This window comes from Chrysemys picta, chromosome 14, assembly GCF_011386835.1.
Source record: "Chrysemys picta bellii isolate R12L10 chromosome 14, ASM1138683v2, whole genome shotgun sequence".
Taxonomy (NCBI): domain Eukaryota; kingdom Metazoa; phylum Chordata; order Testudines; family Emydidae; genus Chrysemys; species Chrysemys picta.
Window position 1 is genome coordinate 26,360,472 of NC_088804.1, and position 16,342 is coordinate 26,376,813.

The following is a 16,342-nucleotide window of genomic DNA, read 5'->3' on the forward strand; positions in this document are numbered from 1 at the left end:
TTTTTTTTTTTTTTTGGGCTGATCACACAAAACTGGAGGATTGAAACTATATCTTGTTTATTTTTGTCCTTATTAAGCAGCAAATAGAACAAATGGTGAGTTAGCAAGTGGTTACTAAAGACTTAAATCTAATGCCATGGGCTAACAGATGGCTCTAGGAGGAGATAGCATGATCCCAGAGTTTGTTTGCTCTGTAATGTTACTATCTCCCTGGAGGTTGGAGCTGGGGACTGTTGCACTTCTGGATATTATGGGCCTGGTCCAAAATCTGTTGATGTGGAAAGACTCCCATTCAATTCAGTGGGCTTTGCATCAGGCCTTAGCTGAGTGTGAGACCTACATTCACTTTCAAAATGAAGGAGAGACTTACACAGTTCTGTAGCCTTGCTGTTTTCGATAATGAAGCTCATGTTGGGTTTTCATCTTTTGGATGTTATTACAGGCTAACATGCAAAATAAATCCCTGCTTTGCCCTCATAAACAGTGTGTTCTTTCATGATGAACATGTGCAAAAATAAACCCAGGGCTAGATTCAGAAGCAATGGAAGTAAATGGGAGACCAGGGCCCTGTGTACATATGTGAAATACTTGCATTGGCCTAGTGGACAGAGCTGTTACAGGCTCCCATGTGAACAAGATTTCAGAGTGTTTTACATGCAGATTATTAGTCCCTATAGATTTAGCCTAATCCCTCATGCATTTCAATTTAATGTTCAGGGAATTCTGCAAATGTGGAGGGAGAAATGAGAATGGCTCTGAAATGGGGATTTGCTTCTGAATAAAATAATTCATCATCCAGGTTCATTTTGGGAATGTATCACAATGGAATGGAGTCCAAACTGTGATGCATAATAAGGATCACAGTGTACGGAAGTAAGGCTCTTACACCATTGCTTACCCTAGGTCACGTCATCCTCTACTGCTCCTACCGTATGCCCATGCATGAAGCCTATTTTCTTTGCAGCACTTCTTGTCTGACACTGATGTGGTGTTGTGTCTGCCAGCACACATCTCCTTTTTCTTTAGCCTCCCTTAGGATCCATTCTTGCAAGGTGCTGAACATCCTCAACTGCCATGGAGGATGCTGGGAACTGGAATGGTTCAGTCCCTAGGAGGAGGCTCCCTCAGCACTTTGAAGGCTCACTGATTTGCACAGGAACTGTGATGGTTCCATTTGCTTCAGTCTCCTGCCCCTGGTAGTGGCCTATGCCTGATGCTATAAAAGAAGGAAAAACAAACTCACCCCCACAATTCATTTAGCCAGTGCATGCTCCCCAACTCTAGCAAGCTTCTGCCAGAAGCCAGGGATTGGAGATACACTAGCACAGTTAGGAGATTACAAGGGTAACTGTTAAGTTGTCTATCCATATATCTATAGGCCTCCATCGAAGGCAGCTGAGTGCAGTTCCAAATTTGGCCCTAACAGTCAAATCTTTGATGAACATTGCTAAACTCTTTGCTTCAATGATACCTTGGGGCAGTGGAGTGTACAGGTGGATTACATGCTGTTACAAAGTAGCACCTTGTGTTCCTTGTACATTCATTGGCTTTTGATTCTACCATTAGTTCCTTTTATCCTGTGTTATGGATCCATAGAAGGCACCAAATGGCTTTCACTGTACTAATTATTGTTGTATAGCCCTTTATTTTGTCTCCTCAAACTCTTCTCCTTTCTAGCCCAATAGTTTCATTCTCATGATTATTCATACCCCTCCCATGCTTCTAGACAGAGAGCATTTTCTGGTGGTCAGAGCAAAGGACTCCAGGGTTCTGTTTCCATATGTTGGCTGAAGAAGTCTTTATCTTCTGTCCTGTAGCATATCCATTTGAAAACAGGTATACTTACATGGGGCTGTTCTGAGGGTTAGTTAATGATGATTCTTCACATGAAAGGTGCTAAAGTCCAAGAGTTGTTTATTATTATTTTTGTCACCCTCTCTCAATCGTTTCTGTTTTTCCCTTTCCAAACTGAATGTAGTCTTCGAGATGGGGATGCACAAGCCCCACCCCTCGCTGTCTCCCAGCACTGTCTTACGCTCTAGAGAGGGATTCTGGCTGGCATCTGAAACTGTGTTGGCACCCTCTGCTTGCCCAGGGATTGGGGGCTGTCAGCACCCTTTCCCTCAGCACGCACTAGTGCCCTTAGTCTGGGATGGAGAAAGCTGCCGGAAATGTTTGCTGAAAAGAAGTTAGTGAGCATGTGCCGAAATGACCTCTCTCAATTCACTGAGCTGTTTTAATTACCCAAGGGAACAAATCACACGATGGACAAATGGCTGGTAAAAAGTATTTGTTTAAAAGATGGCTAAGAGTACACATGAGCTTGCAGCCATGCATGTGCTCATTGCATTATTGGAACTTACCAGGTCCCAAATTACGTTTTAAACATATTTTTCTATTTTTAAGAAAATGGCTGCTGGGCCATTTCCTTGTTGTGCTGCAGATTTAGCCTGCAGGGAGTTTTCACAGCTGAGTTTAAAACCACTAAAACTGGGAGTTTAAAATGAAAACCTGGCAGGCTTCTCTCTCCATGGTAGCACTTGTATGAGCTGCAACAACGAAGTTAAATACGTATCATTTCAGGAGTTGTGCAAAGAGTAAAGAATAAAGCTTCGTCTCTCTCCTCTGACATCAGCGGGCCCTGCTTATTGCAACCAGTTATTTTGATTGCTTAATCCAAAAGAAAAGCCTTTTGACATTGAGCTTGTGGGATAATAAACATGAAAGAATGATTCAGAGCAATGGGAAGTTCACAGTTTGTTCAAGACGATTTAAAACTCATATAGTGTGGCTTCCTTTGTAGGTGTTACGTAGTAGAAGAGTAAGACAGTTTGGATACCTGTTGACTTTGCGCTATTGCTGACAATACATAAGCCTAAGTAGGTCACAGGGGAACAATATTCATTTTACAAAGAGAACCATAAGCATTTCTTCTCTCTCCTTTTTTTTCTTTTTATAGGACTTTAATCTTTTATATGAAGAAGCAAAGTATTACCAGCTGCAGCCAATGATTAAGGAACTCGAGCGATGGAAACAAGAGAAAGAACAAAGGAAACATTTCCAGCCTTGTGATTGCCTGGTCGTAAGAGTGACTCCAGATCTTGGGGAAAGGATTGCACTGAGTGGGGAGAAAGCTTTAATAGAAGAGATCTTCCCCGAGACTGGGGATGTCATGTGCAACTCTGTAAATGCAGGTTGGAACCAAGATCCAACCCATGTTATTAGGTTTCCTTTGAATGGATACTGCCGGTTGAATTCAGTGCAGGTAATGACCTTTCAAGCAATGCTGTCTCATGTTGTAACTTTTTTTATTTCATGTTCAGTTATATGCAGATTATTTGCTTCTGCTCAATTACCTATTTTTTGCCTGGTGCAATCACAGTCTTTCAGGTTTTCCCAAGTCTAAGCAGAAAAATAGATTTAGATTTTGTGTATGTTAGTGCCATGCTGGTCTCATAATAGTGTTATACTGATAAATGCTAATTTTTTCATCAATGTATAGCCCACAGCATTTTTTCCCTCCAAAGTGCCCCTGGGAAGAAAAAGAGAGTTCCAAAAACTACAAAAAAAAATCTCCATGCCATTTTATAGAAAATGCAACAATGTGTAAATGCATAATTTATGTCTCACTCATAATTAAATGATGGTGCCTGCGGGATGGACTTAAAAAAATTGATCTCTGCACTTTTTTTTTTTTCAAAAGGATGTTCTATAAAAATTGCCCAGAGTATTTTAAACAAAATGTATTTCATTTTCTACTCAGAGTTTTGACATTAGGATTAAAATTAAACATATGAAACAAAAAATGATAACTGGACTGATAGGTGGATGGAAGTAGGAATAAATACCGGGCTGGTCTTTAGGTAGTTGTCTTGGGGGCTATAACTGGTCTGTCACAGGGAACGACACATACAACTGTGGGCAAAGCTGCAGAAGTTGGTAGTAGTCCTTGTCCCAAGTGGAAAGAACAGTGCTGATTATGCTGTTAACACAGACATTAATTAGTCAAGGCAAAATAAAGTTCTCTTATTTTGGATGTATATCTTTAAAATATTTTGCAAGGAGGATGTCTGTCTTCGATTATTTTTAGTATGAGAAATGAAGCCTTCAACCTCTGAGTGACCAGTTCCAAAGTTATTAACATCTATAGCTGTTCCATTAGCTGGACTGTGGGAAAGACTTTGAGGTCTGGGGCCATTTCCTAGTGGACACTCATTCAGAGACCAACCGGTACTCTAAGCAATCTAATCAGAAAGGCCAGCGGGCAGCCAGACTTTACAGAGCTCTAGTCTAGCCTCCTAGAGGTGGTCCCTTCATGTGAGAGGAGAGGCATATCAGTGGGGCAGCGTGAAAGAGCTTGTGCTGCCACCATTGTACCTGTTCCGTGACTAAGCAGAGGGTCAGTCTCCCAGGCTGCCAATCTAGAACATTTTCTGAGCACTAAATATGCAGAAAACATTCCGACATATAATAATATATGCAGATTTGCTTTAATAATCTGTATTTTACATTAACAAGTTTCCTCTTTAATTAAAGTTGCTGTAACAACATTCCTTGATGCGTTCTGCATTAAACCTGTCTGAAAAACAGATCTATTGGCAAATTTTGGTTTCACACTAAACACTCCCAAACATTTCATTCAGCTCAGCTGATGAACTCAATGCCCTTGGCTAGTTTTGCACAGGTCCATGTGCATTTTCTATTTGAGTGAGGTTTTAAATTAGGTCGGGTCACATTCTGACCCAACAAAATGGAGTCCGCGGAGGTGGGTCAAAGGCAGGGCCCTTTGCTGGTGACATGGCATTTTAACAAGCTTTCTGCATGACTGAGGAAGGGGGTGTCTGCAGTCTAGATAGGTTGGGTGAGTCAGTTTAAAGGTGTTAGTGCAACTGTTTTAGTGCACATTGTTTATGTGCTATGGTTAGGTGCATTAAAGAAATTGAAAAGAAATAAAAGAATGAAGGATCATGCTAGTCAATGACAAATCCAACAATGCACTGTAAACACAAACACTCAGGCGAGGTCCGAACGCATTTGTTTTGGTAGGTTATGGAGAGTAGTGTCACATAGAAAAGCAAAAAGTAACTTGCTCATACTGCATGTTCTTTAATGGGGTGCCTGTTTTCAGCATTAGTTCATTCCAGTACCCCACATTCCTGGTTGACATACAGCATTTATTATTGAAACATTTATGAATTTTTTGGAACTTATACAAATTATTTCATGAAATGATGTTTCATATCAAGTTTCAGAGTAGCAGCCGTGTTAGTCTGTATCCGCAAAAAGAACAGGAGTACTTGTGGCACCTTAGAGACTAACAAATTTATTAGAGCATAAGCTTCGGATGCATCTGAAGAAGTGGGCTGTAGTCCACGAAAGCTTATGCTCTAATAAATTTGTTAGTCTCTAAGGTGCCACAAGTACTCCTGTTCTTTTTTCATATCAAGGACTCATATGAAACTGTACATATAAAACAAATAATGTCAACATGTTAGTGGATTATGGCCAAAAAAAATAGCAGCCCTCAATTTAAAATTCCCATTTGTAGCTGCATTTAGAGTATAAAGTTTTCCTATAATTTAAGTTATTTTTTTAATCTTCTGACAACAGGACTTAGTGAACTATATGAATATTCTTCAGAGAAAATGCTGTGAAAATTGTGAATGTTGAACATTTCAATACTTTATAATTAAGACCATATTTGTTAATATCACTCTGCAAAATTTAAATGAAATGCATTAAGGTATCATATTTCTGTTTGGAGACCTTCCCAACAAAATAACAGCTCATGTCTCTGTGTGTTTAGAGTGCCTGGCAGAGAGACTATATTAAATCCTAACATAATTGCACTATTTCATATCGATTATAGGAAATCGCAGCTGAGATTCATTTACTTTTTGGCATATTGTCTTTGGAGACTTAAAGGAAAGTAGCTCAGATTTTATTCTACAGATACGGTCATATATTTGCCATCTTACTTTTTATAGCAGTATAACATATACTTAGGGCCAAGTTTGCAAAATATGGCTTCCACTTATCCATGTGCAAGAGCACTCTCAGCCTCCTGTGTGCACTAGGAACTTCACACACAGCAGTGTGCAACATGCACGCACAGATATTGTAGACCTGCAGCGGAGGGGGCATTCTGTAGATTTTGCTCATAGCATTCAGTATAACCTAATGCAAGATGCAGTTAAAATAGTACAATATTTAAACATCGCAGCATTGTTACAGGATTTGACCCATTTTGCTTCTTGCTCAGAAAATTGATGATACCTGCATTTTGAACACAAGGTTACAGCCTGCAGTCTAGTCCTCCAAGCACACAGGTAGCACTTTGTTCTATGTGCAGAGTTTTAAAGATGTAATGTCTGTCTGGTTTGTGTGTTTTTATATAGCTGGCTCAGTAAAGAGCTAACATGCAGCTTGCCATACCTATGGACTAAGCCAACAGCATCTCAGCACTAGTTTTGCATTATTAGCAAATGGATTTTTTTTAAAGTTTGTAGTAAAGATATTGACATCCATGCCAACACTGAGCTTTGACCTATCGATCCCACCTCTCTCATTCCAGTTAATCGGAGACCCCCTGTGTCATGCAGCACCTGCTGTAGGGGGGGGACTGATTCTTGTCTCCACCTTGCCTAGGCTAAGTCTATTAAAAAATAAATCCCAGCCTGTGGCTTTCCCTACAACTCCTCGATTCCTTGATCAGCGCTCCTGCTCAAGTTACTGGCATCTCCCTTCTGTCTTAGAAGGGGCAATGCTGACAAAATAGTACTATGCCCTGCATCCCATTCTTGCCCCTAGTCTGCTTGTATCCCAGCTCCCACCTCTCTTTATTTTTGAAGAAGGGGGGAGGACTTTCATTTTTTTTAATTATACTTTTACCTCAAATTCTCTCTCTTCCCTTTATCTTCTTGTCTGTTGTTTTCTTTTCAATTGCTGAGGTGGCTTTTCCTCCCTTCAGTTGTAATATTTTCTTACATACATAAACTCCATAAAAATCAGGGCAAAAGTCAGTGAGATCTGGCAGATGTAACTTTATTAGAACACAAATCACTTTGTCCCAGGGCCAGACGGAGCTCGCAGGGCAAGCTGATTCAGAGCAGACTGCATGACTCAGGCAAAGCTGTGCTAGAATGAGTGTTTCCTTTTCTTTGCCAGTCTTCGGAAGCTAGGCTAGTGAGCACAAGGTTTTAGTTGCCTTCCAAAAACTCAACTCTTCAAACTTCTGGTGGCTAATACTAGAGGCCTCAAAGGAAGGCTCCCACAGATGAACCAGCATGGATCTACTACACTGAGTTCACACCATTGGCTACTCCGATTCAGTGTTCTGCCTCTGGAGAAAGCAAGCAAAAGAAGCAACATCCTCAAGAATGCCTGTCGTCATTAGCATGGTTATGTGCGTGGGGGCCAGGGCAGAAGTCTGGCATGAGATTCCTTTTTATTCCCCCCTAGCGATCACTTCATGCCTTAAAGCATGAGATTTGATGGCACGTATAGTATGCAGAACAAAAAAAAAAATCCATCTAATGTTGTCATTCATTACAAGGCTTAAAAAGGAATGGTTTCTCTTCTGTAGTGTAGATCCTATACAAACACCGTATGGGTTTTCTCCTCACCCAATAGTATAGACTAAAGTTATGCTTATTGCGTTGTTGGGACAAAATAGCTAGTCAACTGAACAATTTTTAAAATAAGGCAACAGCATGGCCTGACAGTCCTGCTGGTAAATTATTCAATAGATCATTCCAGGACTTAGCTTTAACTAGCTAAATAATCAAGCTCAGTTTTTACTGCAGTGGTCCCAAATGTCCTGGTTCTGTGACATGGTGATTTACGTGATACCTATATTATGAGAGAGATCTTTATGTACTCTAAGAATAGTACAATCTGCTCACCCTTGGTGACATTTATAGGTAGCAAAATAGGCAGGAACAGTGTTTCCTGTCTGTAAAGTAAGTATTGTGTCAGTTCATTTAAACAAACTAACGACACTATCCTGACTTTTCAAAGTTATATGCTAACATTAGCATTTCCTCTGTGGATCATTTCTATGGCACTTTACTGCATAGTACTTGGCCTAAAGAATATTCGTAGTGTAGCAGTGCAAAGGTTTGGCTGGAAAAGTATTTGGATGCAGATTTCAAATATGGGTGTGCTGATTCCTTTTGCACTGTTATTCAGGAAATCTTATTGTGCACAGTGGGCTAAGTTATTCTTCCATTTACACCCGTGTTTCCCCACTGAACTCAATGGGATGTAGCAGAGGACAGACTCTTGTTCTGCTCCTACAATGGCAGTACATAGGCATTGCCTGGCCTATTTGGGAGACGCATGAGGAAACTGCCTTAAGTCCATTCTTCCCACACTGATATGGTCATTGCTGATGCCTAAAACAACTGCTGCTAAAGTACACTCTAGGCCCATATGAAAAAGAGCGTTCACTGGATGTTCCTATCTCAAGTAGTATTAATCAATCTCCAGCCCTTAGAGCTGCACTTCAGCCGGAAAAGAACAGTGAAGCCCCCTATGGCACTGGAGTGAACAATGAAAGTAAGCGACAGGAGTATGGCAGACGACTGTGTGCAGTGTTACTGCCCTTGACTCAGTTTTGACCTCACCTAGAGCAAGTGAGTGAGGTTCTCTTTGATTGGTTTCAAACCCATGACCGTTGAAGAAAAGCACATGAAACTAGCGTCCAGGCATACCTGCTGCTGAAAAGCCTGTGTGCACACCTAATATGTTGGAGAAATAGTTCATCAACAGTTCATCCATGTGCAAACATGACCCCTGTCATCCAGCCAAGGGTGATCTGCAGCGTTAAGTGCCAGTCATGCAAATTAAAGCTGCCTCTGGGCTGCTTTAACTCATGCATCCAAAATACCCCAAGTTTTCTTTAAAAGAAAAAAAATACGTGGAAAATACGATTAACCTGTTTGTTTGGGCCAATTTGTTTTCTTACCCACCTGTCTCTGGCCTCCCCATCCCATTCATGGTTTCTGAAAGCAGCACTAAATTCTAGGAAGAGGAGGAGGAGTCTGTGAGATTGATGCTAGAGAGCCTTGGGAGGTGTCACTCAAAAGATACCCATGATACATACTTGAGCTCGGGAAGGGCTCAAAATCTTTGCAGCCCTTTTTCTTGAGACTTTCCATATTAATAATGAATTATGGGCACTTGTTATTATGACTTAAACCTAGTGTTATTTTCCTGTAAGAGAGAGCATCAATATCACTGCAGTCCAGTATTTTACTATATAATGTACTGAACTGCTCTGTTGAGTGCTTATTTGTTTGATTAATTTTTGTTTTCAACCGAGGTTTGCTGTAAGCGAGACTTTAATCACAGTGTAGTCATTTAAGAATAAGTTATAAAATTATAGCTGTATAATATTCATTCTATGAGATCTGGAATGACCAAATGCATCATTCAGATCCACTGCTCCAGGATGCTTTTATCATATTCCCTAATGCCTAAAATTGGCTAAAATTAATCTGCACTCTTTTTCACATTGCAGGTGCTAGAAAGATTGTTTCAGAAGGGATTTAACGTGGCAGCTTCGTGTGGTGGAGGGGTAGATTCCTCCCAGTTCAGTGAATATGTGCTGTGCCGTGAAGACAGAAGACCACAACCCACCCCAACAATCAGAATAAAGCAAGAACCCCTGGACTAGAACCAACCCTTCCTCCTTTGTAACCATAGAAGTGTTTAATAGTCCCTTATGTGAAACACTAAGGATTTGCAAAACAGTATTAGCAAACAAATTGTGACTTTATGTTGCCAATTAGTGATATTCGAAAACTACCTGTCTCATAGCCAGCCATGAAACACATTTGAAAAACCACCTGTTTGTTTTTCATGATGAACAACTGAGCATGCTCAGCGTACAAGGCTTTGTGGGAATGTACTTTCAACCGAACAGCTGTGATGTTGAAAAAGGCAAAGCTTCACAAAGTACTGACCCCTTGATTGGGCTTCTGCAGAAAGACCAATTAAAGCAATTAGAATATGTCAGCTGGAGAAACGACAGTTCTTTTGACAGCATCCCTTCCCTCCTCAGTGATATTCTAAGGCAATGAAACAGGGTCCACCAAAAGGAAGATGGTACCTTAAAAACTGCACTGAGTATCTTCCCTGTCTGAATGCCACACTTCTCTCATATCAGATGTGCTTTACACCTCCATATGTTATGTTACATTTCTGTGATTGTAACTCATTTGTGCTAGCAAATGGCTTATTTTTATAAAACATTTACAACTGAAATAACTGTGTACAGAATACAAAATCAGAGAAGGACCAATTCATAGTCATCTGGTGCTCAGTTCTTTAAACACAATTGAGGACTAGTTGTGGCTAATATGTGCAAAAGTAGGCCCTTTTTAGTAAGGCCATCTGACATCAAAATGGCATAGCACGGGCCCCAAATGTGGCGCTATAGTTCTTTTGAGATGCCAATTTTTTCTTGTTTCTCTCAGAGTTTCAGTGTTTTGCATCATCAGTGGAGTGGTGGTTCTGCCAAGCATTTGCCAAAGCATCTGCCGTTGCCCTTTGTTATTCTTTTACTAAACCTACTTAAATCCCATGTACCGGAGCAGGTGTTAAACATTTTGGACACCCCCTACTCTCCATGGCCCGGGAATTTTTACAAAGAATGATAAAGCCCCATATTTCTCGCTGTCTGACAGGAGCAGGCCAGGTTTTGTTTATTTTTCCTTCTATTAATTTTGAAATACGATTAAAATACTGATTTTCTAGCTGCCCTGTATCTGTATTTTTTGCTTTAAAGAAGCCATTTGTCTGTAGGAGGTTACTGTTCCTTTAACAAATACAGTATCAACTCTTCTGACTTATGCAGCTTCCTTAACTCAGGAGACAGCACTGTGTTTGCAGGTGCAAGTATATAAATAGCATTCTGCTAAATCCTGTTTACTGCTGTTTAGCATGATTGGGTCCTCAATAACTAATTCATGTGTTAATCGCAATTTAGTTTCTCCCACAATAATTTATAGAATACTGTTGTAGATGCTGAATTTTAATTAAACTGTTTTTAGACGCATAAGTACAGCTATATAGAACAAGGGACCGAGTATTAAATAGTCAGCAATATTTGACAATTCTGTTTCTCTAATGCCATCTGATTACTTGGGCACAAATTAGGACCTGGAGTTTAACACTCAATTTTTCAAAAGTGCCTAGTGATTTTGGGTGCCCATGCTGGAGACTGTATGTGGCTCTGATTTTTGGAAAATTCCCTCTGAAAAATCAGGCCTCTTCAAATTGCCCCAGATTGGGCACCCAAAATCACAAGTCATTCATGAAAATCTTAGCCTACTGGCCTGCTGCCTTAGCAGAACAGTTGTCGGTCATTTGGCCAAATCTGTCTAAAGATTTTTAAAGTTATTTTATGTCATGGTTTTATGCTAGTTTGACACACTAAATAAAATTGCTAGGTACTGCCATATTTGAAAAGATGGCACTACGTTACCTTTCTCTGTAAGATATCTGTAGAATTGTATATTATACATTTAATATTGTAAAAAAATTTAACGTATAATTGTCATGTATTTGTGTATACACATTTCTTATACAGAACTTCATGCCATAAACATTTCTGTAAAGTAAAAGATCAAAACTGCAGCAAGTAGAATGAACACTCACTTTATCCCCCACATTCTTCAAGAGAGGTAAGAAGCTTGGGCTGTATTTCCTTGGCCTTTGACTGAATTCAGCTTATTGTAGCCATCTCTTCAAAAACAGTGTTTGTTTATTGATTCTATGGATTTAGTTCAACTTCTGTTCAAATTCTCCTTAAAGCATCAGTTTAGCTCCGAGCTTTTACCATGTATATTCCGGTTTTGTATTCATTTCCTGAACAGAGTGATTCAGAGAGAAATGGAGGCTGGACCCTTATGTGTCCGTGCATACTGTTTCATTCATTAACATTCAGCTAGGAGAGGAAAGTTCTTCTGTAGTTATGGTACATTCAGGCTTCAGGAGTATGGGCCAATCCTGCAGTCCTTACTCAGGCAAAACTGCTGAAATCAACAGGAGTTTTTGCTTGTGTCCCGGGTTGTATCAGTAGGAACTGATATTAAGCACCTCTTACAAGGGGGTGAGGACTGTCAACTCCAGTTGAAGTAAAATGGAAGTTGAAGGGCCCTGTGCTGCTCTCAGGATCAAGCCCATAGGCAGAATGTTTTAGATTTATGTAGAGAGCCATTAAGTATTTGTGGTTTTGTTTGTCTGTTTTCTTCAGTTTGGTGTTCACCATATTTTTATAGCTCAATAAAGCAGCTACAGTACTGACAGCAATTTGGTAAGGTGGCATCATAAAAGATTCCAGGCTGCTCCAACTGAGTTAAATGTGAACTTGAGATGGAAAGTTTGAGCCATGACATCACAACATTAACTGCAAAACAGCATTGCAGCAAGCAAGACATATGGAAACAATCACTTCGTTAGGAGAAATATGCCCTTTTTTTTTTAAAGGAAAAGTTAAGCTAGGACATGTTCTTTTAGTTAGCGACTTCAGGTCACTGATTTAATGTTTATTACAGTTTCATTTGTATCTCTTTTACTTTTTTATATCCCCATATTCTAAAGTAGCAATATCAGCAAAAACTGATGTGAATTTTTACTTCTTTCCTAAACCATAGTAATACAGCTTGATTAAGAACATTGCTCAGTGTCATGTAAAACAGTTTTTAAAATATCATCACATCTCTAGTAAAACTGTGGTTTGCAGACAGCGAATGCTTTTAGTTTGAAGGCCGAAAAGTAAACATACCTTGTTTTTTAATCTAATTTCACTGAACAAAATTGGTTGGAATCTCTTTGCTGAGCACTGAAACTGTGGTTTTGAGAACTTCAGTCTTCTCTAGCACTTTTACATGTACTGTTCTGTGCCACTGTGCTCCCAAGTCTGACAGAAAAGTGAAAGGAAAATGTTATGTTGTGCTTATTGGGCAAATCTTTAAGAAAGCAAATGTTGTGTGCATTCACTGACTGTATTTAATAGCATCAAGGTTTGTTGACAGTTTTATTAGATGTTTGACAAAGAATAAGAATCAGCACAACAGAACATTAAATACTCAGTTTTAGTATTTCTTTGTGGGTATTGTTAATATTTTAATGCAAAATGTTTTTGAACAGTGCTTAAAAACTACAAGACAATGTGAAACTGAAATTAATGTTTGATAAATTAATACTGTATGTCACTCAAATGTGTTACTTTAGTAAATTGTTTTATTTCTTTACAAAATAAGTACAAATAAGGAAGTATGTTTTCACACAAATTGGGGTATTTACGAGTATGTACAGAAATAATCAAAATAACATAATTCTAATAAACACAAGATCTTTATAAACAATATGTACACATTATCAGTACCTTTAAAACATAATTTTACACTTCCTGGCCTTAAATACGTTATGAATAATCTTTTGGCTAAATAGCAGCAGTATAAATTTTGTTCTGCTTTTAACAAATCTTAAAATATAATTAAAATTTTTGTTTTTAAAACTATTGGACAGATAGTTCTATTTGTGCTTTCAGTATTGTTTCCCATCCAAAAAAAAAAATACTGCCTCAAAAAAGTGGCAAGTATAAACGTGGTAAAATTTGAAAATATAAATAAACAAATGCCTCCCTTCAGTAGTTACTGAAAATACTGTGGTGTCTGGTGTCCACCTGCTTACTGAATGCCATATCCAAAGCCTATTAAGAAGACACCCCTTGGCTTTGGTAACTTATGCTCTAGTCCAGCAAAGCATTTAAGCACGTGTGTATACTTACACCTATCACATGCTGAAAGTTTCACATGTTTAAGTGATTTTCTGGATCGGGGTCTCAAGGTCTGATCATGCAAGGCAAGGTCAACTCCCAGTGACTTCTGTGATGACACTGATGACCTTGCAGGATTGGACCCTGAGGACTTAATACTGCTCCCACTGACCCCAATGAGAGCAGGACTGGCCCCTCTATAACACAACCGTTTTTGACCGTGACTTTAAAAATCGGTGTAGAATACTCTAAAATCTTTACTCTCTCATTTTTAAAACCACAATTAGACCATACTCTTCACAATAAATAAAGATTTTTTTAAAATAAAAAACCAACTCAGATTCATGTTACTAACCAGCTGCTACAAATGTGCAAAAGGTTGAGCAGATTTAGAAAACAACTGGAAGCTATTCAAGGTAACTCTGCTGGGACCTGAATGCACAGATTTCATACACTTAGGAATTGGCTCAGCAAATGAGTAGTAAAAGCAAAAATCATAAATATATAAAATTTGTGGGACTGTAGGATGGCTACTCTTTCAGCTGTGCAAAAAATTGCAGTTATAACTAATCTAAAATGATAATAGGCATCACTGTGGTTAGTCAATGAAAATAGTGCTAGTAAAAGTTAAGGAAACAGAGAAAAGGTAGCACTGTAATTGAACATACTGCTAATAAAACAAATACCATCCTTAGGGCCCGATCCTACAAACCCTTCTTGCAAGTTGCCCAGTGTTGTCAATGGGACGACTCGTGTAAGCATTTGCAATCCGGCTCTGAATTTGTGTAAACTCCCTCTCATCTACTCAGGTTAGCCTCATCTAAGAATGGCCAAACGCCATAAAACTTTAAGCATACATCGTATCCATGGATTTAACCTCTTTAAAAACCTTTTGCACATTTTCATTTCTTTCTTTCTTTTTATGTAAGGGGGATTTATTGCATGTGTCTGACAACTTTGCAAAAACAAACTACTGGAACACTGACATCTGAAAAAAAAATAGAAGGCACATTCAAATTACAGATTTTCAATGCAGGTTGAGCTTCTCTATGAGAAAACCAGTACAATTCTTGGCTTTATTTAAGCAAAGCTCTGTAGAGCAGGAGAGAATGGCTAGTTTCTCTTTCCTGTTCCATGTAAAAGATGAAGTCCCTGAGGTTTACTCGAGTTATTTTCTGTCGTGCATACTGTCTGGATGAAGGAGCCCCAAAACCAGCCTGACTTCCACTGGTCATGCCCAAAACCTGTAAGAGAAATAAAGACCATGAATGTTCTATAGCAAAACCAAGATTCTTTTCACTTTCAGGTTATATGGATTTAATGTTGGATTTTTTTTTAGTGTCCTAAATTGATAACTATGAACCTAACCCTTACACGTGTCAGAAACTTTACGGCTGTGAGTAAAGCTATCCACATGCATTCATGTTTATGAGATTGGGCCCTCCCTGTTTATGCAAAACACAAATGCATCTCTAGTTAACTCCATTTAAGTCTGTCAAGTTACACAAGAGAAATACTTAACTCATTAAATGTCAAAAGTCTTTCTTGAAGCTAGCTTAGCAGCTTCAGGTCATCATAGAGGGCTGATGTGTAAGTCTGAACCATCTTCCCGGTTCTTTGTACCCAGGACTGGAAGAATGTGCTGGATGTATATCAACATGTGGCTAATGTGATTACTCTAGTAGCGGACTGGGTGGGCAGTTGAGTCTGGACTAGACTCTGATACTGTCCTCTGGGCTGCACCAACACAGGCCCAAGGTGATGAGAGACTGAAGCAATTTTGCTACAGGGCACAATCAATCCTCAGCTGGTAGACGGACAAAATTAAACAGGTGAAAAACCTGGCATGAGAGGAAGCCTCCGGCAGTATGAGGTAGTGCAGACAAGCATTGGTAAAAACATTTTCGAAGCCAAGTTAAATAGTTTCTGCACCTAACTAGTCCAGGACTAGCTGGCCCTCTGTGCAGAGATGAGTTTCATTCACTATACCAGCCCCAATTACTGATCTTAAAACCAGAGTACTAAATTCTCAAGATCTAAGAACTAAGTCTACAATTTATAGCCCTTTTAGAATGTTGGTTCTAGAATGGAAAGCCTGCTACACCGGAACATCGAGGATTTTTCCATTTAGGAGACCACTGTTGGTTTGTACAACTTTTCATTGCTTCCAGGTGATTTTTAACAAAGAAAAATATTAAATAACTTAGAAAATAAGGATTTGAAATATCTAAAATATTTTGAAAAACTTCTAGAATGTTTTTGAAGAGTTCTAGACGGTTTCGAAACCCAAAACTTACCAGGATTCATCCATTCTTCAAAATGCTCCCAGGGTTTTTTTTTTTTTTTAGAAGATAAAAAGTTTAATATTCAAGGATCTTTATTGTAGCACGTTATAAAACATTTACTTATATGCAACTCTAGTCCTGAAGAGGAAAAATACAGTACATTCTGAATAGGGCACAGAGTGGCTGATTTCTTCATTGCCTTTCTCTTCACTTGCCTTGAGAGAGAGAGAGACTCACTTTCATGACTATACTGCTCATGAGTTATTTC

The 16,342-nt window shown here is 39.1% G+C and overlaps 2 protein-coding genes across 21 annotated transcripts in view; one reads left to right on the forward strand and one right to left on the reverse strand.

The window, feature by feature from the left end:
* Positions 1-13,267, forward strand: part of KCTD15 (potassium channel tetramerization domain containing 15) — a 57,022-nt gene extending 43,755 nt beyond the window's left edge. For all 17 annotated transcript variants that reach the window (XM_008167015.4, XM_065567215.1, XM_065567218.1 and 14 more), the window contains 2 exons: positions 2,960-3,265; positions 9,524-13,267. In XM_008167015.4, the coding sequence (XP_008165237.1) occupies positions 2,960-3,265; positions 9,524-9,679 (462 nt within the window). In that variant the 3' untranslated portion in view covers positions 9,680-13,267. The remainder of the gene's footprint in view (positions 1-2,959; positions 3,266-9,523) is intronic.
* The window catches only part of LOC101930808 (transcription initiation factor TFIID subunit 4-like), a 210,062-nt gene continuing 206,956 nt past the window's right edge, over positions 13,237-16,342 (reverse strand). For all 4 annotated transcript variants that reach the window (XM_065567197.1, XM_065567195.1, XM_005289924.4 and 1 more), the window contains one exon: positions 13,237-15,033. In XM_065567197.1, the coding sequence (XP_065423269.1) occupies positions 14,866-15,033 (168 nt within the window). In that variant the 3' untranslated portion in view covers positions 13,237-14,865. The remainder of the gene's footprint in view (positions 15,034-16,342) is intronic.